This window comes from Hippocampus bargibanti, linkage group LG10 (assembly GCF_051943395.1).
Source record: "Hippocampus bargibanti isolate YZ-2025 linkage group LG10, ASM5194339v1, whole genome shotgun sequence".
In the NCBI taxonomy this organism is placed as follows: domain Eukaryota; kingdom Metazoa; phylum Chordata; class Actinopteri; order Syngnathiformes; family Syngnathidae; genus Hippocampus; species Hippocampus bargibanti.
Window position 1 is genome coordinate 15,247,804 of NC_142743.1, and position 22,263 is coordinate 15,270,066.

Here is a 22,263-nt window from a genome sequence, read left to right on the forward strand (position 1 = left end):
GAGAGAGGGAGAGATTCCTTGGACGTTATTACTACTTCCACTGCTGTCATTGGATGTGATGAACCACGTGGCTTGCAACAAGCCGGAAGTGGAGCATTCACTCGTGATAAACAAAATATTCGAGACTTCCCTCCGGTTGTTCTATTAGGAGTAACAAATCAACAACCTGAGGTCCTGGGGTGGCTTCGTAAGTTCGTTTGTATTACCCGACAGTTGTACCCAGGCTATAGCAAAATGCTTAATGCTGCAGCCGCGGAGAGGAACAAGGAGCCTATCCTGACTGTGCTGCGGGGATGCGTGAACACCGACAGGCGGCTGCAAGCCCTCGAGATCTCCTCCGGTACAGGACAACATGTCATACATTTTGCTGGGGCTCTACGGAACATTAATTGGCAGCCATCAGAGTACGATCAGCGGTCTTTAGCCAGGTATTATTTTGTTTATTACTTCAGTCAACTCAATGGCCGACATCTGCAAAATTCTATTCACTTTCCACCAATCGTGAGCGGCATTAATGATGGAGGCGTGTGTTGTTGGACTACAATACACCGTGCTTCTCTCTTTTCAGTATAGAAGCCTACAGATCTCACTACCATCTGAACAATGTGAAGCCCGCCATCCACCTGGATGCTTCTCAGAGTCATGATCACTGGGGAGGGATCCAACCAGAGAGCCTCGATCTGGTCCTAAACATCAACATGATCCACATCTCTCCCATGGCTTGTACAGAGGCATGTATCTAGGTGATGGGTCTAATTTTAGACCATGGACTTTTCTTGCAATTACTGTACCAGCACATATGACCACAAGCCACTTTACACCCACACAATCTAACAATACCCAATGCAAGAGCTTCGACAACAGTAAGGAGAATAACAATGCTCGTTTTTCATCAAGTATGTTAGAACCCACAATGAATTTGTCAAAAGTAGTTAGTTACTCTGGTCCTTTCACTGAAAGTCAATTAAAGACAGGATCACCTTTCAGCAAACCAAATTATTAGCACATCCAAACATTCGGTGCATGGTTAATTAGAAATGAAATAATAAACATTGTTACTGGGGACTATATGGACAGTTTTATGGTTTTAGCACAGTTTTATAAAACAAATATGGAGAGTAAAACAATATAAAGAAATAAACTCTGAACTATAATTAAATCTAAGCTTATGAACTATTTATGAAAGTGTAGCTGTGGGCCATTCTAAATTTGGGTCTGCCATTATATGGGTTGGGGATGCTTAGCCGCTGACTGAGTTGAGACCGGGATGCCCCCTAAAAACGGCTTTATTCAGCAAGACAAATCATGTTTAAAACGTCTATATAAGAGTGACCTTTGGCCTATTTTGGCAACAGGTAATCAGTAATACTTCATCTTATTTTTTGCATTTTCCAAGCAAATCTTGTGTTTTTAATTTTCTCTTGTTCTCTCATGATATAAGACATGCTTTTTTTCATTTTAGGGTTTATTTAAAGGGGCTGGTGTGGTGTTGAAGCCACAAGGTCTACTGTTGACTTATGGGGTGAGTTTAAAAAGACTTGAACATCTCATACATGTGCATTGCATAAAATTATGGTGGCAGCCGCCCATCCCCCCAAAAAAAATCAATCTTGATATGTGAAACCATTTCTACCACACTCTCCAGCCCTATGCAGTGAACGGTGGCATCACACCACAAAGCAATGTTGATTTTGACATAAGCTTAAGACAGAGGTAAGGTGGCCGGCCTTTCATCTTCATGTGCATTGTTTGGTGGAATTATGGCACTGAGAGGTCCAAGTACATGTTAAATGAGCATGTTCAACAATGAAATATTTTAATATACAGAAATCCAGAGTGGGGCCTCAGGGATATCTCCCTCCTTAAATCACTCGCAGAAATACATGGCTTGTTCCTGGAAAAAATTGTAAGTTCGCATTTTCAAGTGGTTCTGTTTTTTTCTGTGTGGTGTTAATGTGAATGTTTTCTGTGTTAGGTGGACATGCCAGCCAACAACAAGTGTCTTCTGTTCAGGAAGGAGAGTTTGGTGTGAAGTGTCTTGTCCTCCCTTTTCTGAGAGAATCACAGCAGGAAGAAGAAAAAGCGCCTTCAATTAGCTCAGACACGTTGCCAAAATACTCCAATAATTTAGACATTACAATAAATGAACAGCCAGAATGATTGTATCATATAGCAGTAGGCCGCTGTATTCCTGTTTGCACTCATGAATAAAAGTAACTCATTGCTTATCTTTATTTAGTACATTGTATATGTATTATATGTATATGTGTGTAGATGTGTGTGTGTAAATACACACACACATCTATATCTATCTATATTAGAAATACAGTAAAGTCTCGTTATATCGATATCGGATATATCGATAGTCCCGGTTATATCGATACTATTTCTATGCACGCACGGAGAAAATTACATGCAAACAGGGTCGGATATATCGATAGTCCCGGTTATATCGATATTTTTTCGGACTCCCTTGAATATCGATATAACGAGACTTTACTGTATATATATATATATATATATATATTAGAAATGATGTACGTATATATAATGTATATATATACATATAATACATTTCATTTCTAAGCGCCTTTCAAAACTCTCAAGGTCGCTTCACAGTCACAGGATAAGTTTTTCTGTTTATGTATTTATACTGTGTATATGTATATATACGGAGTATATATATTGTTTGTATATATGTATATATATAGTGGCTCACTAGAGCTTTTTCAAATATATTCGGAAATAGAAAAAGATGGGGGCTGGGGGATATACTGTTTTGTTTTAATATGGTTTCTGTCGGAGGAAAAACATGACACAAACAACGTTTTCCAATGCTGTAAAAATGAGGAGAATAAATATTAAATGTCGACATTTCTGTCAACTAAGATTAGTGTAATTGCCTGCAACATGTTTCTATTAGCAGAGTGAGATGTTGGGCACGTGCCTGGTGCAAAAATGAAATAAACACCATTTCATGTATGATTCACCGAGGGCATTTTCACCGAGGGCGTTAGTAAGCGCATGCAGTAAAGGGTATGCATTTCCTTTGTGATACTTATTTCTTCAGATGGCTCTTTCACCATTTCGGGTTGCTGAGCCCTTGACATGTACTATAGCAGTGTCTGAAATAACGTCTGCCCGGACGCCCAGGGCGTGCAACTTTTACGTTGGCGTATATTTTACAGAACGTCTCCGCCCGGGTGGCCGACAACTTTTTCAAGAAAAAAAAAAGATTTATTTTTTCTCAAATCAAACATTTGCTCTATTCCGACTTCGAAATCTTCGTTCGGTTTGGAAATTTCGGTTTGTTTGGCAATTTGCATATTACTCGGCAGCCAATCAGAAGCCTGAATCTAATAACTTTGTGCTTCCGGGTGCATTTGCATATCATTTTCCAAAGTAGACGCACAGGGAACACAAGTCAAAACCTCAGCCCCAGAAGAAAGATTCAAAAGAAGCTAACAAAATTTCTGACGCTACAAAACCTAAACGTAGATTAAAAGCATGGTGGAAAGAGGAGTTCATGTGGCTTGTCGCAGACGACGCAACGCAAACATTGCATTGTGCAACATGCCGAACAGTGTCAGGACAAACGACAACAGCAGCAAAATCATCAGCAATGGATATTTATGATAAATTAAGCAAGGGAGCATTTGTTGGTGGTACATCAATTAATTAATTTTAAAGTGTTGTTGTTATATATTCTGATTATCAATCCTTAATACTTTGCAACAATATTTTTTTTGCGATTAGTCGTCTTATTGTGTTTCAAGTTGTGAAAAATGGGGCAGGCAACTTCTCAGAGTAGTCTGCCCTGGTGTCAGCTAATTTTTTTATCATGAGTTTCTCACACTGACTATAGGCCAGGTTTTTACCCCACACACATTGGTAACTAAGCAGAAATGCCAAAAATATCATGTAGTAAAGTATATAGGTGATAATGTGCATATTAGACAAACATACATACACACAGAGAAAATATGTAAGTATAGTAAAAATAGCATCTTTAAAAAAAACATAATTTAAGTGACATTATGCTAAGCAATACAAGTTCATTATTATAATGAAACTTCTGACAGCTATAAAAGAAATAATCATTTTGAGTGCTATCGTACAACCCGCATGTGAAGGTCAAGAATAATTGACCTCAATTATTAAAACATAAAGAATGGGGGGGGAGAAAAAAACACCAGAATAACATCACAAAAACACACCTGGAATAAGCATTTTGTTTCAGTAGCGCAAGACGCCAGAAGTGCTCCTGTGAAATTGGTTTCATTTTTGTTGGTCTCATTTCCACTTTGGTGCTAAATGTTTCACAGTGCCATTTGTTCCTTCAACCATCTGCGCAATGGCAAGTCTCGGGAGTTTTACAATGTCTGGCAGGTCTTTTTAAGCAGAACCTCACGGAGCTTCTTAAGTCTGCGATCGGTTATTGCTCTGACGTAACTGTCTGACTGGATAATGGCCACGCCGTCCTGCACCACCCCCATCACCAGCAGAGGGTTTTCCTCCACAGTGATGTTTGGGCAGGGACAACTCCAGTCGATCTTGTCAATGGTCACCTCAAGGTGTTTGGTGTTGAAGAAAGTCAATCCCATTTTTTCATCTCGAAGAACCTCCTCCAAGCTAAAGCGGGCCAATCCCGAGTCCAGATCCTCGACGAGCTCTGTCAGCCGGCCCACAATGGCAAAGTCGCTGCGACATAAACTGGGTACCATTTTCCCCTTCACCCGACATGTCTTGCAAGGCTTCTTTTTCGGTGTTGGGCAGTTTGCTTCGCACTCCTTCAGCGTGCCAAAGCTGTTTGCGTTCCCGTGGCAACCCCCGTAGGCGAACGCCTGACACCGTTTCATGAGAGAATTCCAAGCCCAACGCACTTCCCAATCTTTGCAGGGGCCCTGGACCAAAGGCAGGGAGCAGATCCCGACCCCCTCTCTTTGACAGGAGGCCTTACATTCCTCATAGGTCTCAAATCGGTTGCGGCTATCCTCGCAGCCGCCATTGCTGAAGGCCGTGCACGATGCCAGCTTGCTGTCATAGTACCAATCGACGTGGCGATCACCGCTGCACACTCTCGTGTCCACTTGAGCCAGGCAGTCGGCTGGGGAGAAGGGCCTTCCCATGGGCATCTCTGGATCCTCCGAGAAGTCGTCATTGGCCCGACGTATGACTGAGAGAGGATAGTCTGCACGGAGAACTCCAGCGGAATTGCGTGCAATGCAAGTGTAGATGCCCGTATCCCACACCTGAGCATTGTAGATGACAAGCTGTCCAATGTTGGTGATCACCACATTGCCGTACATTTGATCCGGCCTCATGACGAGCTTCTCACGCCGCTCGCTTTGTTTTTCCCAGGTTACATCCGGTCTGGGGATGCCTATGACGTCACAGTGGAAGCTGACCGTGCCTCCGACATAGATGGACTGGTGGTGAGGGTTGGAGTACAGCGTGGGGGGTATGGGGTCCTCCTGAGAGGACGTCGGGGTGGGATAAGCAGTCGTGTCCTGCGGCAGCGGACTCGTGTGGGGCCCCGCCAGGTAGAATCGGCAGGCGACCACAGCCAGGGTTACCCCGCGGATGCAGGCCTCTGCATCCATGTAGCAGCGGTTGAAATACGTCAGGCCGTCCGACGCGCAGGTAAAGTTTGGCTCTTTCTCACAGCGGTCCTGACATTTGCAGATGGGCTGGCCGTCCCAGATGTCGCAGGTGGCCCCCTGTTGACTGCAGATAAATTCATCGCAGGTTGCAGTGGAGCCCGGAGCTGCGGCCCCTTCCCCTCTTCCAAGGTTGTCGGGCTGAGCGGTGGTGCCATCAGAGAATCGGGCGGCGACGCAACTGTTGAGGCCGCATACGTTGGTGCAGCATTTCTCAAAGTCAGCACAGTCCTGCTCACATCACACAACACACATAAAAGGAACTGAGAAGTGGTAAAAGTACTCACTCTACTTACAAAAGTACTTTTGATGAAACGTCGAACTAGTTCTTTTCAATGTATAAGGAAAACACACTAAAATGCATTTAAGTACATCAATAAAACTATGATGCACATTCTTACGATAAGTACCTCAATGGTGAGCCGTGCATTCCACACATAGGACTTCAGTAGTGCTATGTCAGAATCAATCCAACCCTTAATAACTATTTTATGAATATACAACCTTTACTGCAGCGACAGCTGCGACTGCGACTCATCTAAAAAGTGTGGTGTGATTCACTATAAGTCCTCTAGAGAGTAACGTTAGCCAGGAAATTAGTGCCGGGAGAAGGCCTTGATGTCGCCAACTCGAAATTGGTTAAATCAGAATCAGAATCAGAATCATCTTTATTGCCAAGTATGTAGAACACACAAGGAATTTGTTTCCGGTAGAACACGCTGCACTAGTATCGTTGTCAAAAAAACTGCTAAGTGGCACTATACAGTTCCATTTTGGCTACTGTTGAAAGAGTTCAAAGAGTTAATGGCTTGGGGGAAGAAGCTGTTTAAATGTCTGCTGGATTTGGTGCGCATGGATCGGTAGCGCCTGCCTGAGGGGAGTAGCTGGAAAAGGTGGTGGGCAGGGTGCGGAGGGTCCAGTAGGATTTTCCGCGCAAAAAAAAAAAAAAAAAAGCAAAAAGCAAGTTTTATCAGTGGCGGACCATCAAGGCCTGCAAAGCCTTCACTGCTAGCCTAAAAATATATGAATCATGGACTGATGTTAATTATATTTCATGAAGGTAATCGTTCCAAATTGTCTTTCAGCTTCTTTTCATTACTTTTCCCTTGTTGTGTTGCTTCCAGATGTGTGTTTTCGTATTTAAGCATTTTACCAATCACATTTCAGCCATCATTTGTGACCAGGGTCAGAAATCTACCTGGACGCCTTCACAATCAGTTCTGCAGGCCCTGTCGCATCAAATGTGTTGATCAAAGTGTTGCACAAACCAATCAGACTTCCAGTTGGCAACCCAAAAGGGGTACCAACGCCTTCTTGAAGGCGCTGGTCAACGTCAGTTTTCGCAAACTATATATATTGGCTAGTCACTAGCCAATCATAGTTTGCGAAAACTGCTCTGATCACGAGCTGCTAGTGACAAGAGCATACTGGCCAGAGCTAGCACACTGTATCGGTAGCGAACTGCACAAGCAAATATATTGTTTTGATTTCATCGCAGTTTAGTCAACCCACAATGGCTGAAGGAGGAGAAGAAATTGCTTTGTTTGGAGAGTTAACTGTTAAAGTCATTGTCAAGACGGACTTTTCAAGAATAACTGACATCATTAAGAATGCTCGGTCAGTGATTTCCTGGCTAATGGTACCCTCTAGTAGACTTCGAGTAAATCACACCGCACTTTTTTCAGTCTGGATTGATTCAGACGTAGCACTACTGAAGGCCTAGCGATGTAATCCACGGCCCGACACTGACTTTTAGCGACACTTATTTGGTGCTCCAGGGCCCACAGAACTGATTGTGAAGGCGTCCAGGTAGATTTCTGACCCTGCTAACGATGGCGGAAATATGACTGGCTAAATGCTTAGATACGATAACACACATCTGGAAACAGCGCAAAAGAGGAAAAGTAATGAAAATAAGCTGAAAGACAATTCAGACTTATTTAATATGATTTCATGAACAAAATATAATTAACATGAGTCTGTGATTCAGATATTTTTAGGTCAGCAGAGAAGACCTTTCAGGCCCTGACGGTCCACCACTGGAGTACCTGTTTGGACTTTTCTCAACAATACTAAACAAGTCTCTTAAATCAGGTCACGGATAGTGGATATTCTGTTGAGGAATTTTTGCAAATTGGTTCACATTCCGTTTTACAGGTCAACAAGACTGCTATAAATAGATCAACTACAACTCTACCTTTCCTGTGTCTGTCTCTTTTTGCCGTTGTTGATTAACTTTTAAAAATGTCTGAGCCAATTTGTAAAAAGTAATTAATGTATTTCTCTAAAATACAAGGATTTGATGGATGGAATAAAAACAAAAAGTAACAAGAACAATAATACACTAAATTTTAGATACTTGGAAGTACTGCGCTTTGACAATAGTTTAATAAGATCAGCACGTGTATTTTTAAACTATCTTTTGAAATAAGCAACAGTGGATAAGAAGTATTAGTGAGCTCACCTCATCGACGTTGCATTCTCTCTCGCAGGTGCTTTGCGCGTCAACCCAGAGATTTGTGTTGAGTTTGTTGGGACAAAGCCCCTCGTGTTCCACTTTGGGCGCAGACACGCTTGCACCTAGAGAAAGTCCAAGTAATTGCCAAAGCAAGAGTGTTCGTATATAAAAGCAATTCCATCCGAGATCTTGTCTACTGGGGTTGAGATCACGCCAAATTGTATCCTTCTTGGGACATCTATCATCCAAGAGTGGTCGATTGGTTTTATACATTGTGGCGTTTTTGTGGCTTTATTCAGCAAGACAAATCATGTTTAAAACGTCTATATAAGAGTGACCTTTGGCCTATTTTGGCAACAGGTAATCAGTAATACTTCATCTTATTTTTTGCATTTTCCAAGCAAATCTTGTGTTTTTAATTTTCTCTTGTTCTCTCATGATATAAGACATGCTTTTTTTCATTTTAGGGTTTATTTAAAGGGGCTGGTGTGGTGTTGAAGCCACAAGGTCTACTGTTGACTTATGGGGTGAGTTTAAAAAGACTTGAACATCTCATACATGTGCATTGCATAAAATTATGGTGGCAGCCGCCCATCCCCCCAAAAAAAATCAATCTTGATATGTGAAACCATTTCTACCACACTCTCCAGCCCTATGCAGTGAACGGTGGCATCACACCACAAAGCAATGTTGATTTTGACATAAGCTTAAGACAGAGGTAAGGTGGCCGGCCTTTCATCTTCATGTGCATTGTTTGGTGGAATTATGGCACTGAGAGGTCCAAGTACATGTTAAATGAGCATGTTCAACAATGAAATATTTTAATATACAGAAATCCAGAGTGGGGCCTCAGGGATATCTCCCTCCTTAAATCACTCGCAGAAATACATGGCTTGTTCCTGGAAAAAATTGTAAGTTCGCATTTTCAAGTGGTTCTGTTTTTTTCTGTGTGGTGTTAATGTGAATGTTTTCTGTGTTAGGTGGACATGCCAGCCAACAACAAGTGTCTTCTGTTCAGGAAGGAGAGTTTGGTGTGAAGTGTCTTGTCCTCCCTTTTCTGAGAGAATCACAGCAGGAAGAAGAAAAAGCGCCTTCAATTAGCTCAGACACGTTGCCAAAATACTCCAATAATTTAGACATTACAATAAATGAACAGCCAGAATGATTGTATCATATAGCAGTAGGCCGCTGTATTCCTGTTTGCACTCATGAATAAAAGTAACTCATTGCTTATCTTTATTTAGTACATTGTATATGTATTATATGTATATGTGTGTAGATGTGTGTGTGTAAATACACACACACATCTATATCTATCTATATTAGAAATACAGTAAAGTCTCGTTATATCGATATCGGATATATCGATAGTCCCGGTTATATCGATACTATTTCTATGCACGCACGGAGAAAATTACATGCAAACAGGGTCGGATATAGCGATAGTCCCGGTTATATCGATATTTTTTCGGACTCCCTTGAATATCGATATAACGAGACTTTACTGTATATATATATATATATATATATATTAGAAATGATGTACGTATATATAATGTATATATATACATATAATACATTTCATTTCTAAGCGCCTTTCAAAACTCTCAAGGTCGCTTCACAGTCACAGGATAAGTTTTTCTGTTTATGTATTTATACTGTGTATATGTATATATACGGAGTATATATATTGTTTGTATATATGTATATATATAGTGGCTCACTAGAGCTTTTTCAAATATATTCGGAAATAGAAAAAGATGGGGGCTGGGGGATATACTGTTTTGTTTTAATATGGTTTCTGTCGGAGGAAAAACATGACACAAACAACGTTTTCCAATGCTGTAAAAATGAGGAGAATAAATATTAAATGTCGACATTTCTGTCAACTAAGATTAGTGTAATTGCCTGCAACATGTTTCTATTAGCAGAGTGAGATGTTGGGCACGTGCCTGGTGCAAAAATGAAATAAACACCATTTCATGTATGATTCACCGAGGGCATTTTCACCGAGGGCGTTAGTAAGCGCATGCAGTAAAGGGTATGCATTTCCTTTGTGATACTTATTTCTTCAGATGGCTCTTTCACCATTTCGGGTTGCTGAGCCCTTGACATGTACTATAGCAGTGTCTGAAATAACGTCTGCCCGGACGCCCAGGGCGTGCAACTTTTACGTTGGCGTATATTTTACAGAACGTCTCCGCCCGGGTGGCCGACAACTTTTTCAAGAAAAAAAAAAGATTTATTTTTTCTCAAATCAAACATTTGCTCTATTCCGACTTCGAAATCTTCGTTCGGTTTGGAAATTTCGGTTTGTTTGGCAATTTGCATATTACTCGGCAGCCAATCAGAAGCCTGAATCTAATAACTTTGTGCTTCCGGGTGCATTTGCATATCATTTTCCAAAGTAGACGCACAGGGAACACAAGTCAAAACCTCAGCCCCAGAAGAAAGATTCAAAAGAAGCTAACAAAATTTCTGACGCTACAAAACCTAAACGTAGATTAAAAGCATGGTGGAAAGAGGAGTTCATGTGGCTTGTCGCAGACGACGCAACGCAAACATTGCATTGTGCAACATGCCGAACAGTGTCAGGACAAACGACAACAGCAGCAAAATCATCAGCAATGGATATTTATGATAAATTAAGCAAGGGAGCATTTGTTGGTGGTACATCAATTAATTAATTTTAAAGTGTTGTTGTTATATATTCTGATTATCAATCCTTAATACTTTGCAACAATATTTTTTTTGCGATTAGTCGTCTTATTGTGTTTCAAGTTGTGAAAAATGGGGCAGGCAACTTCTCAGAGTAGTCTGCCCTGGTGTCAGCTAATTTTTTTATCATGAGTTTCTCACACTGACTATAGGCCAGGTTTTTACCCCACACACATTGGTAACTAAGCAGAAATGCCAAAAATATCATGTAGTAAAGTATATAGGTGATAATGTGCATATTAGACAAACATACATACACACAGAGAAAATATGTAAGTATAGTAAAAATAGCATCTTTAAAAAAAACATAATTTAAGTGACATTATGCTAAGCAATACAAGTTCATTATTATAATGAAACTTCTGACAGCTATAAAAGAAATAATCATTTTGAGTGCTATCGTACAACCCGCATGTGAAGGTCAAGAATAATTGACCTCAATTATTAAAACATAAAGAATGGGGGGGGAGAAAAAAACACCAGAATAACATCACAAAAACACACCTGGAATAAGCATTTTGTTTCAGTAGCGCAAGACGCCAGAAGTGCTCCTGTGAAATTGGTTTCATTTTTGTTGGTCTCATTTCCACTTTGGTGCTAAATGTTTCACAGTGCCATTTGTTCCTTCAACCATCTGCGCAATGGCAAGTCTCGGGAGTTTTACAATGTCTGGCAGGTCTTTTTAAGCAGAACCTCACGGAGCTTCTTAAGTCTGCGATCGGTTATTGCTCTGACGTAACTGTCTGACTGGATAATGGCCACGCCGTCCTGCACCACCCCCATCACCAGCAGAGGGTTTTCCTCCACAGTGATGTTTGGGCAGGGACAACTCCAGTCGATCTTGTCAATGGTCACCTCAAGGTGTTTGGTGTTGAAGAAAGTCAATCCCATTTTTTCATCTCGAAGAACCTCCTCCAAGCTAAAGCGGGCCAATCCCGAGTCCAGATCCTCGACGAGCTCTGTCAGCCGGCCCACAATGGCAAAGTCGCTGCGACATAAACTGGGTACCATTTTCCCCTTCACCCGACATGTCTTGCAAGGCTTCTTTTTCGGTGTTGGGCAGTTTGCTTCGCACTCCTTCAGCGTGCCAAAGCTGTTTGCGTTCCCGTGGCAACCCCCGTAGGCGAACGCCTGACACCGTTTCATGAGAGAATTCCAAGCCCAACGCACTTCCCAATCTTTGCAGGGGCCCTGGACCAAAGGCAGGGAGCAGATCCCGACCCCCTCTCTTTGACAGGAGGCCTTACATTCCTCATAGGTCTCAAATCGGTTGCGGCTATCCTCGCAGCCGCCATTGCTGAAGGCCGTGCACGATGCCAGCTTGCTGTCATAGTACCAATCGACGTGGCGATCACCGCTGCACACTCTCGTGTCCACTTGAGCCAGGCAGTCGGCTGGGGAGAAGGGCCTTCCCATGGGCATCTCTGGATCCTCCGAGAAGTCGTCATTGGCCCGACGTATGACTGAGAGAGGATAGTCTGCACGGAGAACTCCAGCGGAATTGCGTGCAATGCAAGTGTAGATGCCCGTATCCCACACCTGAGCATTGTAGATGACAAGCTGTCCAATGTTGGTGATCACCACATTGCCGTACATTTGATCCGGCCTCATGACGAGCTTCTCACGCCGCTCGCTTTGTTTTTCCCAGGTTACATCCGGTCTGGGGATGCCTATGACGTCACAGTGGAAGCTGACCGTGCCTCCGACATAGATGGACTGGTGGTGAGGGTTGGAGTACAGCGTGGGGGGTATGGGGTCCTCCTGAGAGGACGTCGGGGTGGGATAAGCAGTCGTGTCCTGCGGCAGCGGACTCGTGTGGGGCCCCGCCAGGTAGAATCGGCAGGCGACCACAGCCAGGGTTACCCCGCGGATGCAGGCCTCTGCATCCATGTAGCAGCGGTTGAAATACGTCAGGCCGTCCGACGCGCAGGTAAAGTTTGGCTCTTTCTCACAGCGGTCCTGACATTTGCAGATGGGCTGGCCGTCCCAGATGTCGCAGGTGGCCCCCTGTTGACTGCAGATAAATTCATCGCAGGTTGCAGTGGAGCCCGGAGCTGCGGCCCCTTCCCCTCTTCCAAGGTTGTCGGGCTGAGCGGTGGTGCCATCAGAGAATCGGGCGGCGACGCAACTGTTGAGGCCGCATACGTTGGTGCAGCATTTCTCAAAGTCAGCACAGTCCTGCTCACATCACACAACACACATAAAAGGAACTGAGAAGTGGTAAAAGTACTCACTCTACTTACAAAAGTACTTTTGATGAAACGTCGAACTAGTTCTTTTCAATGTATAAGGAAAACACACTAAAATGCATTTAAGTACATCAATAAAACTATGATGCACATTCTTACGATAAGTACCTCAATGGTGAGCCGTGCATTCCACACATAGGACTTCAGTAGTGCTATGTCAGAATCAATCCAACCCTTAATAACTATTTTATGAATATACAACCTTTACTGCAGCGACAGCTGCGACTGCGACTCATCTAAAAAGTGTGGTGTGATTCACTATAAGTCCTCTAGAGAGTAACGTTAGCCAGGAAATTAGTGCCGGGAGAAGGCCTTGATGTCGCCAACTCGAAATTGGTTAAATCAGAATCAGAATCAGAATCATCTTTATTGCCAAGTATGTAGAACACACAAGGAATTTGTTTCCGGTAGAACACGCTGCACTAGTATCGTTGTCAAAAAAACTGCTAAGTGGCACTATACAGTTCCATTTTGGCTACTGTTGAAAGAGTTCAAAGAGTTAATGGCTTGGGGGAAGAAGCTGTTTAAATGTCTGCTGGATTTGGTGCGCATGGATCGGTAGCGCCTGCCTGAGGGGAGTAGCTGGAAAAGGTGGTGGGCAGGGTGCGGAGGGTCCAGTAGGATTTTCCGCGCAAAAAAAAAAAAAAAAAAGCAAAAAGCAAGTTTTATCAGTGGCGGACCATCAAGGCCTGCAAAGCCTTCACTGCTAGCCTAAAAATATATGAATCATGGACTGATGTTAATTATATTTCATGAAGGTAATCGTTCCAAATTGTCTTTCAGCTTCTTTTCATTACTTTTCCCTTGTTGTGTTGCTTCCAGATGTGTGTTTTCGTATTTAAGCATTTTACCAATCACATTTCAGCCATCATTTGTGACCAGGGTCAGAAATCTACCTGGACGCCTTCACAATCAGTTCTGCAGGCCCTGTCGCATCAAATGTGTTGATCAAAGTGTTGCACAAACCAATCAGACTTCCAGTTGGCAACCCAAAAGGGGTACCAACGCCTTCTTGAAGGCGCTGGTCAACGTCAGTTTTCGCAAACTATATATATTGGCTAGTCACTAGCCAATCATAGTTTGCGAAAACTGCTCTGATCACGAGCTGCTAGTGACAAGAGCATACTGGCCAGAGCTAGCACACTGTATCGGTAGCGAACTGCACAAGCAAATATATTGTTTTGATTTCATCGCAGTTTAGTCAACCCACAATGGCTGAAGGAGGAGAAGAAATTGCTTTGTTTGGAGAGTTAACTGTTAAAGTCATTGTCAAGACGGACTTTTCAAGAATAACTGACATCATTAAGAATGCTCGGTCAGTGATTTCCTGGCTAATGGTACCCTCTAGTAGACTTCGAGTAAATCACACCGCACTTTTTTCAGTCTGGATTGATTCAGACGTAGCACTACTGAAGGCCTAGCGATGTAATCCACGGCCCGACACTGACTTTTAGCGACACTTATTTGGTGCTCCAGGGCCCACAGAACTGATTGTGAAGGCGTCCAGGTAGATTTCTGACCCTGCTAACGATGGCGGAAATATGACTGGCTAAATGCTTAGATACGATAACACACATCTGGAAACAGCGCAAAAGAGGAAAAGTAATGAAAATAAGCTGAAAGACAATTCAGACTTATTTAATATGATTTCATGAACAAAATATAATTAACATGAGTCTGTGATTCAGATATTTTTAGGTCAGCAGAGAAGACCTTTCAGGCCCTGACGGTCCACCACTGGAGTACCTGTTTGGACTTTTCTCAACAATACTAAACAAGTCTCTTAAATCAGGTCACGGATAGTGGATATTCTGTTGAGGAATTTTTGCAAATTGGTTCACATTCCGTTTTACAGGTCAACAAGACTGCTATAAATAGATCAACTACAACTCTACCTTTCCTGTGTCTGTCTCTTTTTGCCGTTGTTGATTAACTTTTAAAAATGTCTGAGCCAATTTGTAAAAAGTAATTAATGTATTTCTCTAAAATACAAGGATTTGATGGATGGAATAAAAACAAAAAGTAACAAGAACAATAATACACTAAATTTTAGATACTTGGAAGTACTGCGCTTTGACAATAGTTTAATAAGATCAGCACGTGTATTTTTAAACTATCTTTTGAAATAAGCAACAGTGGATAAGAAGTATTAGTGAGCTCACCTCATCGACGTTGCATTCTCTCTCGCAGGTGCTTTGCGCGTCAACCCAGAGATTTGTGTTGAGTTTGTTGGGACAAAGCCCCTCGTGTTCCACTTTGGGCGCAGACACGCTTGCACCTAGAGAAAGTCCAAGTAATTGCCAAAGCAAGAGTGTTCGTATATAAAAGCAATTCCATCCGAGATCTTGTCTACTGGGGTTGAGATCACGCCAAATTGTATCCTTCTTGGGACATCTATCATCCAAGAGTGGTCGATTGGTTTTATACATTGTGGCGTTTTTGTAATTGTCGCCCTTCGATTAATTCCATACCTCATTTAGATCAAGATAAGGAAGTACAGACGACGTCTAATTACTGCGCAAAAAATTTACAAGTTAGTCGTTTTGCGATGCGTAAAATCGTAGGCTATTGTCCAACCAAGTTCCATGCATCACAAAAGTACTAAAAACTGCACAAACCAACACCAGAACTATGCTCCGTCAAAATATATATTCTGTGTCAGTCAACAAAAGTTCACACACCTGCGAAATGAAGCGAACTCAAGTGCACAACCAGAAAGAAAGACACAACATCAGTTTATCAGAGATTGAATAGGGCGGGTCGAGGACAGCCTCCTCCGTAGCCCCCTTGATAGTCCAGCGTCTCCAACGTTGACGAAGCAGCGCCATGCGTTCAGCAACTGCACAAACATTGTAAAATCATCAAAGAAAACACGCAGTAACAAGCTGTGCCAACAACCCTGTGCACGCGGACATAAACATCTCCGTGAGAACTCGAACGTTAAAAGCGTCCAGACAACATTTATTGCGTTGTCGTCTGGAAACGCTCAATTCACTTTTTATATGCGTTTGAGTGTATGAGACATTTTCCTGGAAAATATACAACGATAGTTTGGAGTCTACCAATTGTACATAAAGACATAGAGGACTGGCAAATGACGTCACTGTTGCACATCAATGATGGCATCGAGTTGGCCTCAATCTTGCAAAATCCATACACCATCTTTCACGCATGTTAGAAATCACATTACAGATGGTTATTGTTGAAATTTCAGTTGAATGAAATATACAGTATGGTAATTTCTTTAAAAAATAAAAAATGATTTTCTAACGTGCCCAAGGAAACCCTTCATTTTAATCAGTATATGACAAAAACTGGGTAACGCTCGTTTGGTAACTTGAAACAAATGTTTTTTTTAACCTTGTCTATTTCACACATTGCCTTATTCATATTGAATATAGAGATGCAGCCTAACAATGGTGAGCTGCAAAGCAACACATTTGCTTTGTCCCAAATGCGGTTGCGAAACGCTGAGAAGTTACCCCCCAATTCTTTTCACTGGCAGTGACCCCCGTAACCTTTTGGTGACTTTTGACCGCTGCATTCATCTACTAGCTATCCAAAAATGGCCACCGCAACGATAATCAATTCAGCACCACAAACCCCCCCGGCCCCTGGTTTGAAGCACCGCTGGCCCCACAACACACAAAGAGAGCCAAACATTCGCACAACGACCTTGATGAATGTTGAGAAGAAAAGCGGTACAAAAAAACATGACAAATAACACAAGTGCAAACGGAGTTTGCTTTTTCCCCTTTATTTGTTTTCATAACAGGAAAACAGTTTCACATCCAAATCTTTACAGCGCAACGATATTGAGATTAACAGATTGTGCGTCAATTGTTTAAATCCCATGTACCCCTCAGTTGAGCTCAGAAAGATAAGCAGCAGTGGAAAACATGCACCATTATTCAATTCCTATAATATCCCGAAATAATTTTGTTGTATTGGGCAAGTAACATTATGACTGAATTCAAACGGTACATCAATATTTATCCAGATGATTCCAACCCTATACTTTGTGCTCTTATTGAAGTTTTTCTGTAAACCTGTCATCCACATTTTTGTCAATTTTGTTTGGTTACGAGGTGAAGTTTGTGCAAAGTCGACAGTGACATCTGTGCCTACAGCAAGGTCACAGATGACTCAAATGTTTACATTCATAATTACATGACATACTGTTACAATTATTCAAAATACAAACACATTTTACAAATTTAGGATACGAACTGAGATAGCAAAATTATCATGGTAGAAACCTGTACATCAGCACCAAGTCATTTCCCATGTATTTAATGTAAAATATAATTTCACCACATAGGTCAAAATACCCCTTTGTGGATGAAACACAAGCAGCAGTTTAGGACAAAAATGTAAAAAATAGTGAAACAGAGCAGTGATCTTTTTAGATGGCAGCTTTGCTGAACTCTGTGCAAATAGTTTATTGACCCCTTCTTTTCCCGGTTATAAAAGTTAAATAAGACATATTTAAAATGCAACAAACAATCTCCGATTTCAAAGAAAGCGAACCATCGGTGATTGTACAAGACACTGTAAATTTGACGAATGTCCCACAGATGTCAAGAAGCAACAAGTACATGGAGCTGACACAAAATATAAAAGTTCACACCCAACTTCAAATATTATAGACAAATAAACTTGATTGACAAATGACTTGCTTTTTGTAGAGTTGGATGTGGGTGGGGTGATGACCCTCAACTCATTTGTTGGTCTATTGTCTTGTTTAACTCAACTAAGCTTTTTTTGCCAAAGTGCGGACAAAACAACCTCCAAAGACGGCACTAAGTACAGTTTAAAAAAAAGCATCAGAACAGATCGAAGCATGTTCAACGTTGTGCGAAATTCTGATAAGGTTTACGTGTCGGTAGGTTGTTTGCGCCTCCTGTGGCCTTTTGAGGCACACTTTCATTATGATATTTTACAGTTCCCCTTGGATGAGGAGGAAGGGGTTTTTGGTGGACTCTGTGGGGGCCGAAAGGACTTGGAGCGTTTGATACTGTTGGCCTTGCTTCCACACCTCGTGACACCAAATGAGGCACTGTTGGCTACAGAGTAAGAGCGGCCGTGCATCATGACCGCATTCATGCCATTGGCCATGGAGAATGACTTGAGATGTGATTTGATGGCCACGGGGAGAGGCAGCTTGTCAATGAGGTGCACGGGCGTGCAAGAGACGATGGAACGGCAGCACAAATCTTGGAGGCTGAAAACTGCAATCGAGCAAGGGGAATTTTGATGATACAAGTGTACAGGATATTTCAGGTCGAATCCATACCTGCCAAATTTTGTAACCAGAAATTTGAATCATATTCATAACTGGATGAGTAACAAGAAAGCATCCTCTCCAAATCTGAACTCTCTGAAGCCATTGTTTTGATTCTAGAGCAAGGCAAGGCACAAAGTATGTGGGACAGGATTGCCGTATTCGTCCAGAAGGTTCCCAATGTGACGTCACGAACATGGCGGCAGGACTCGTGGATCTCTCCAGGTTGGAGAACACCAGTGGCAGTTTTGGGCAACTTTAAAGGACAACCGACGTCTCCGGACAAGTTGTGTCCATAATTTGTAAAATGGCTTCAAATGACTTCTACAGAGCGTATTTTAAAAAGATTCCACTGCATATAGCTATATTTTACGTTTTAAGACTTGCGCTGAATATTCAGGAAGTCTTGTTTTTGAGTTGGTGACGAGTCCGTACGTGACATCACTAAAGGAACGCCCCCTGACCGAAAAAAAGACACATTGTAGCAGTCCTTCCATCACGTCAATGTATTTTGCTGTATTGTTTGGTCTGAAAACCTTGTGTTGCACCCAAAAGCCGCCAGAAGAGGGTGTCCAAGCTCCATATAAGGAATTTATCAGCCTGTGGAAACGGAGGTGGCCACAGGAGGTCGCCATTTTGTGCCTCTTTTCTGGTGATCGTTTCTCCCCAATGTTGCCTCAAAATGGCATGGAATAAATTCTTTGATCGATTACAAACATGTATGCTTTCCTCTTCAGAACTATTTGAATCATATTCATAACTGGAGGTGTAACAAGAAAGCATATTCTCCGAATCTGAAGCCATGGTTTTGATTCTCGAGTAAGGCAAGACGTATTGGCGTGACGTCACGAACAAGGGGGCGGGACCTTCTGGAACTGAAACTTTGGAGGTCAATTTGAAGTAGTTTTGGGACACTAAGTCATTTTTAATTGGTGTTTTTCATTTGACTAAAAATATCAGCCTGCGTGTTTTGGGTATTTTAGATGCTATAAAATGTTTTTCTGATGTCAGTTAGGAAACGAAAAAATGCTGTTGGTTGTCTTTCAAGTTAACGTCAATCTTAATATCATATGAAACTACAATATGCCAATTGAGATGATTAATAAAATCAGGAAAAGGCTGGGATTGAATCTTGTGGAAAACCTCGAATCGAGCCACCAAAGCTTACAACTCCCATAAACGACCAGCAGAAGCAATATGCTCACCTCTGTTGGGCCTCCAGAACTTCTCCATCCCATGCCTCATAAGCACGATGCGTGAGAGTTCTGTGAAAGACTCGATGACATTGAAGTTGCACAAAGGGCTGACCTCAAAGAAGGTCATGCTGTTTTTCTCAGCATAAGCCCTTGCTTGCTCCGTTGGAACCTGCCGCTTGAAAGCTAAGTGAAGTCGGTTACCAACTAAGATCCTCGGCACACCTGGGGCATGCTGAAATAGAAAAAAAGTTTATTTCTTTTTCTTAACCAAACATTACTTTCACTAAAACTGGGGATATTCGGCCTTCAGGTGAAATTTTAAGATTAATTAACCAAAAATCCACTCGAAAGCGGAATGTTGGGGAAGGAATTTAAAGTCCAAATATTAAACCGTACTTTATCGGGAACCTCATAGAGGATCTTTTGATCAGCATTTGGTAATTTAATTTAATGAAATATTAACCTCATCAATTTCTCGGATCCAGCGGTCAATGCCATCAAACGACCAGCCATTGGTGATGTCATAAACGAGGAGGATGCCCTGCGGGATGAAAATCTTCATGAGCACAGGTACACATGGTCAAAACTCATACTCTATTCACTCATCCATTGCAACTCCCAAATTTATTCGGGAATTGAAAATATGACGTGGAGCGCCATTCCCGAATTTGTTCGGGTTGTTTTTTTTCTTGTCAAGTATGTAGAACACACAAGGAATTTGTTTCCGGTAGAACACGCTGCACTAGTATCGTCGTCAAAAAAACTGCTAAGTGGCACTATACAGTTCCATTTTGGCTACTGTTGAAAGAGTTCAAAGAGTTCAAAGAGTTAATGGCTTGGGGGAAGAAGCTGTTTAAATGTCTGCTTTCTTTTTTTGTGATAAAAGAAAAGAGTAAGATTTCTAACGCCGTATTAAATGTTTAGGTAGTCCCAAAAACTCAATATTCCGTGGCTCCTGGAGTTTGAATGAAAAAAACCCAGGAAACATATTACACATGTTTGGCAGTGAATGAGTTAATGAAAAGTGAATCCCCTGTTTAGAAAAAAAGCCACCAGGGTCACTAAAATGAAACTTCCAGCAGCTCGCATGAGTGAAAGAATACTTTGATTCTCTCTTTCATCTCAAACTGCTTTCATCAACAAAGCGTCTGAGGGGAAAGTGGTTTGCATTGCATGGCTGTCCATGTTTTATGTTATGTGTTGATGATTTCACTTTATGTTAACTGTTTTGTTTTTGTACTTTATGTTAAGTGTTTTTTTAATGCTTTGTTACAGCTTCAGCTGTTGTAAAAGCGCTAGGTAAATCAGGATGTGTTGTGTGGTAAATTAACAGCACCTTGAACTGAGCTTATTTTATTGCAGGACATTTGGAAAATAGTAACTCTAAAAGACATATTAGGCCATTTATTAGTGGAGTGCCCCAACCTTCCCAGGTGTGAAGGATGCTCTTCTCCAGACAGTGTGGTGCAATTTCTCTCACAAATCCAAAAATATTTAAATTGGGACTCCTTTGAATAATCATGTGTTTTGTTCATAAGAACACTTAAGCCTAGTTGCTGGAAATAAAGAGCATCTGATCATTATAATGCTTTTACAGGTTACCAACAATTTGTTTTTTTTGTGTCTAATATTTGAATGTGACTCACAACACATGATTAGCAGTCCTCACCTGTGCCCCTCTTGAGTATGACCGAAAGATGGTGCAGAATCTGCCCTGACCAGACGTATCCCTGAAAGCGGACCACACATTAGCATAGGATTACCCCGTCACCCCCCACACAAATACACGGTTGAGTATTCTGTAGTCATCCTACCACAAATCGTACTTACCATAACTCTAATTTTACTCTTCTTCCATCCAGTAGTATTGTTGTTGTCTTGAAATCTATTCCTAAAAAGCCAAATAATTTCAATCTTTGTATTGTTGATGTTTTACGCATGGTAAAATAAAAACCCCCAAAAGCAACTCACCGCTAGTGTAAGCATAGGGAGACTCTACCGAGCCGTCCTCTAAACTTTCGAGGATTTCTCCCTTCCCAACGTCACTGTCTCCCACCAAAAGGAATTTAAGGAGATAGTCGTAACTCTTGACAGGACTACTCTGGCTGCCCATCATCCCACGCATTGAAACCGGCGGTTCTCTGGGAGCTGTTGAAGCTCGCCACGCTTTTAATGGTCGTGGCAAGGGACAAGCAATGCGGCCCCAATAATAACCAACTAGTAAATAAATACCATCCGACTGCTTTTTCGTAATATAGTGGCTAAGAGAATACACTGGGGTGATGGACCCTGCAAATATCCTACGATTCGACAAATTTCAAAGCAAAATGAAAAGGGCCTACCCACGCGCCATCGAAGTAACGTCAATGTTTACAGAAACAAAAACAACATTAGCCTAAGTCACGTTAGCGGCCTTGTTCGCAAATAGCAAAATGATAAAGACGTCCGCCACAAAGTTTACCAGACTCAGAACATAGAAAGTCTAAATGGCTTAAATTAAGTCCTGCAAAAAACAATACATTTAAGAGATTGCAAGGTTTTGTTTTTCAGTCTGTTTCGGTAGCATGAGAACCATTCAGGCTCACGAGCACGGCTTCCGTAAAGACAGTGTAGGAACTTCCGGGTATGACGTAATTGAACGCAATTTCCTCAATTCAATAATACATGTACTTCACCCGCTGCGCTTCAAACAAACATG

The 22,263-nt window shown here is 41.9% G+C and overlaps 4 protein-coding genes and 1 long non-coding RNA gene across 5 annotated transcripts; 2 read left to right on the forward strand and 3 right to left on the reverse strand.

The window, feature by feature from the left end:
• Positions 1-73: 73 nt before the first annotated feature.
• On the forward strand, positions 74-2,234 carry mettl26 (methyltransferase like 26). The gene is made up of 6 exons (XM_089007135.1): positions 74-428; positions 569-731; positions 1,463-1,522; positions 1,646-1,713; positions 1,828-1,906; positions 1,976-2,234. The coding sequence occupies exons 1-6, from the start codon at positions 235-237 to the stop codon at positions 2,030-2,032; spliced, it is 621 nt and encodes a 206-aa protein (XP_088863261.1). The 5' UTR covers positions 74-234; the 3' UTR covers positions 2,033-2,234.
• A 1,612-nt stretch (positions 2,235-3,846) lies between these two features.
• Positions 3,847-8,391, reverse strand: LOC148892607 (WAP, Kazal, immunoglobulin, Kunitz and NTR domain-containing protein-like). Its single transcript, XM_089006952.1, has 2 exons — positions 8,125-8,391; positions 3,847-5,891 (listed from the first exon to the last, which is right to left on the reverse strand). Exons 1-2 carry the CDS (start codon positions 8,389-8,391, stop codon positions 4,374-4,376), a joined length of 1,785 nt encoding a protein of 594 aa, XP_088863078.1. The 3' UTR covers positions 3,847-4,373.
• Positions 8,392-8,422: 31 nt separating this feature from the next.
• LOC148892608 (uncharacterized) lies at positions 8,423-9,357 on the forward strand. Its single transcript, XR_016116308.1, has 2 exons — positions 8,423-9,029; positions 9,099-9,357. It is a non-coding gene; the product is annotated as an uncharacterized LOC148892608 (long non-coding RNA).
• Positions 9,358-10,969: 1,612 nt separating this feature from the next.
• Positions 10,970-15,661, reverse strand: LOC148892609 (WAP, Kazal, immunoglobulin, Kunitz and NTR domain-containing protein-like). Its single transcript, XM_089006950.1, has 2 exons — positions 15,248-15,661; positions 10,970-13,014 (listed from the first exon to the last, which is right to left on the reverse strand). Exons 1-2 carry the CDS (start codon positions 15,512-15,514, stop codon positions 11,497-11,499), a joined length of 1,785 nt encoding a protein of 594 aa, XP_088863076.1. The 5' UTR covers positions 15,515-15,661; the 3' UTR covers positions 10,970-11,496.
• A 1,167-nt stretch (positions 15,662-16,828) lies between these two features.
• On the reverse strand, positions 16,829-22,152 carry LOC148892610 (ras-related protein Rab-40C-like). The gene is made up of 6 exons (XM_089006725.1): positions 21,537-22,152; positions 21,396-21,456; positions 21,235-21,295; positions 20,029-20,106; positions 19,575-19,797; positions 16,829-18,316 (listed from the first exon to the last, which is right to left on the reverse strand). The coding sequence occupies exons 1-6, from the start codon at positions 21,688-21,690 to the stop codon at positions 18,015-18,017; spliced, it is 879 nt and encodes a 292-aa protein (XP_088862851.1). The 5' UTR covers positions 21,691-22,152; the 3' UTR covers positions 16,829-18,014.
• Positions 22,153-22,263: the final 111 nt, after the last annotated feature.

What these genes read in the sequence shown, in the direction of transcription:
- LOC148892610 (XM_089006725.1), bottom strand. Translation starts at nt 21,690, where the DNA reads ATGCGTGGGATGATGGGCAGCCAGAGTAGTCCTGTCAAGAGTTACGAC. An exon ending in CATACTCAAGAGGGGCACAG is followed by an intron (nt 20,107 to 21,234) that starts GTGAGGACTGCT and finishes TTCATCCCGCAG; the next exon opens with GGCATCCTCCTCGTTTATGA. An exon ending in GGATCCGAGAAATTGATGAG is followed by an intron (nt 19,798 to 20,028) that starts GTTAATATTTCA and finishes TTTCTATTTCAG; the next exon opens with CATGCCCCAGGTGTGCCGAG.
- LOC148892609 (XM_089006950.1), bottom strand. Translation starts at nt 15,514, where the DNA reads ATGTATAAAACCAATCGACCACTCTTGGATGATAGATGTCCCAAGAAG. An exon ending in GAGAATGCAACGTCGATGAG is followed by an intron (nt 13,015 to 15,247) that starts GTGAGCTCACTA and finishes TGATGTGAGCAG; the next exon opens with GACTGTGCTGACTTTGAGAA.
- LOC148892607 (XM_089006952.1), bottom strand. Translation starts at nt 8,391, where the DNA reads ATGTATAAAACCAATCGACCACTCTTGGATGATAGATGTCCCAAGAAG. An exon ending in GAGAATGCAACGTCGATGAG is followed by an intron (nt 5,892 to 8,124) that starts GTGAGCTCACTA and finishes TGATGTGAGCAG; the next exon opens with GACTGTGCTGACTTTGAGAA.
- mettl26 (XM_089007135.1), top strand. Translation starts at nt 235, where the DNA reads ATGCTTAATGCTGCAGCCGCGGAGAGGAACAAGGAGCCTATCCTGACT. An exon ending in GATCAGCGGTCTTTAGCCAG is followed by an intron (nt 429 to 568) that starts GTATTATTTTGT and finishes CTCTCTTTTCAG; the next exon opens with TATAGAAGCCTACAGATCTC. An exon ending in GTCTACTGTTGACTTATGGG is followed by an intron (nt 1,523 to 1,645) that starts GTGAGTTTAAAA and finishes CACACTCTCCAG; the next exon opens with CCCTATGCAGTGAACGGTGG.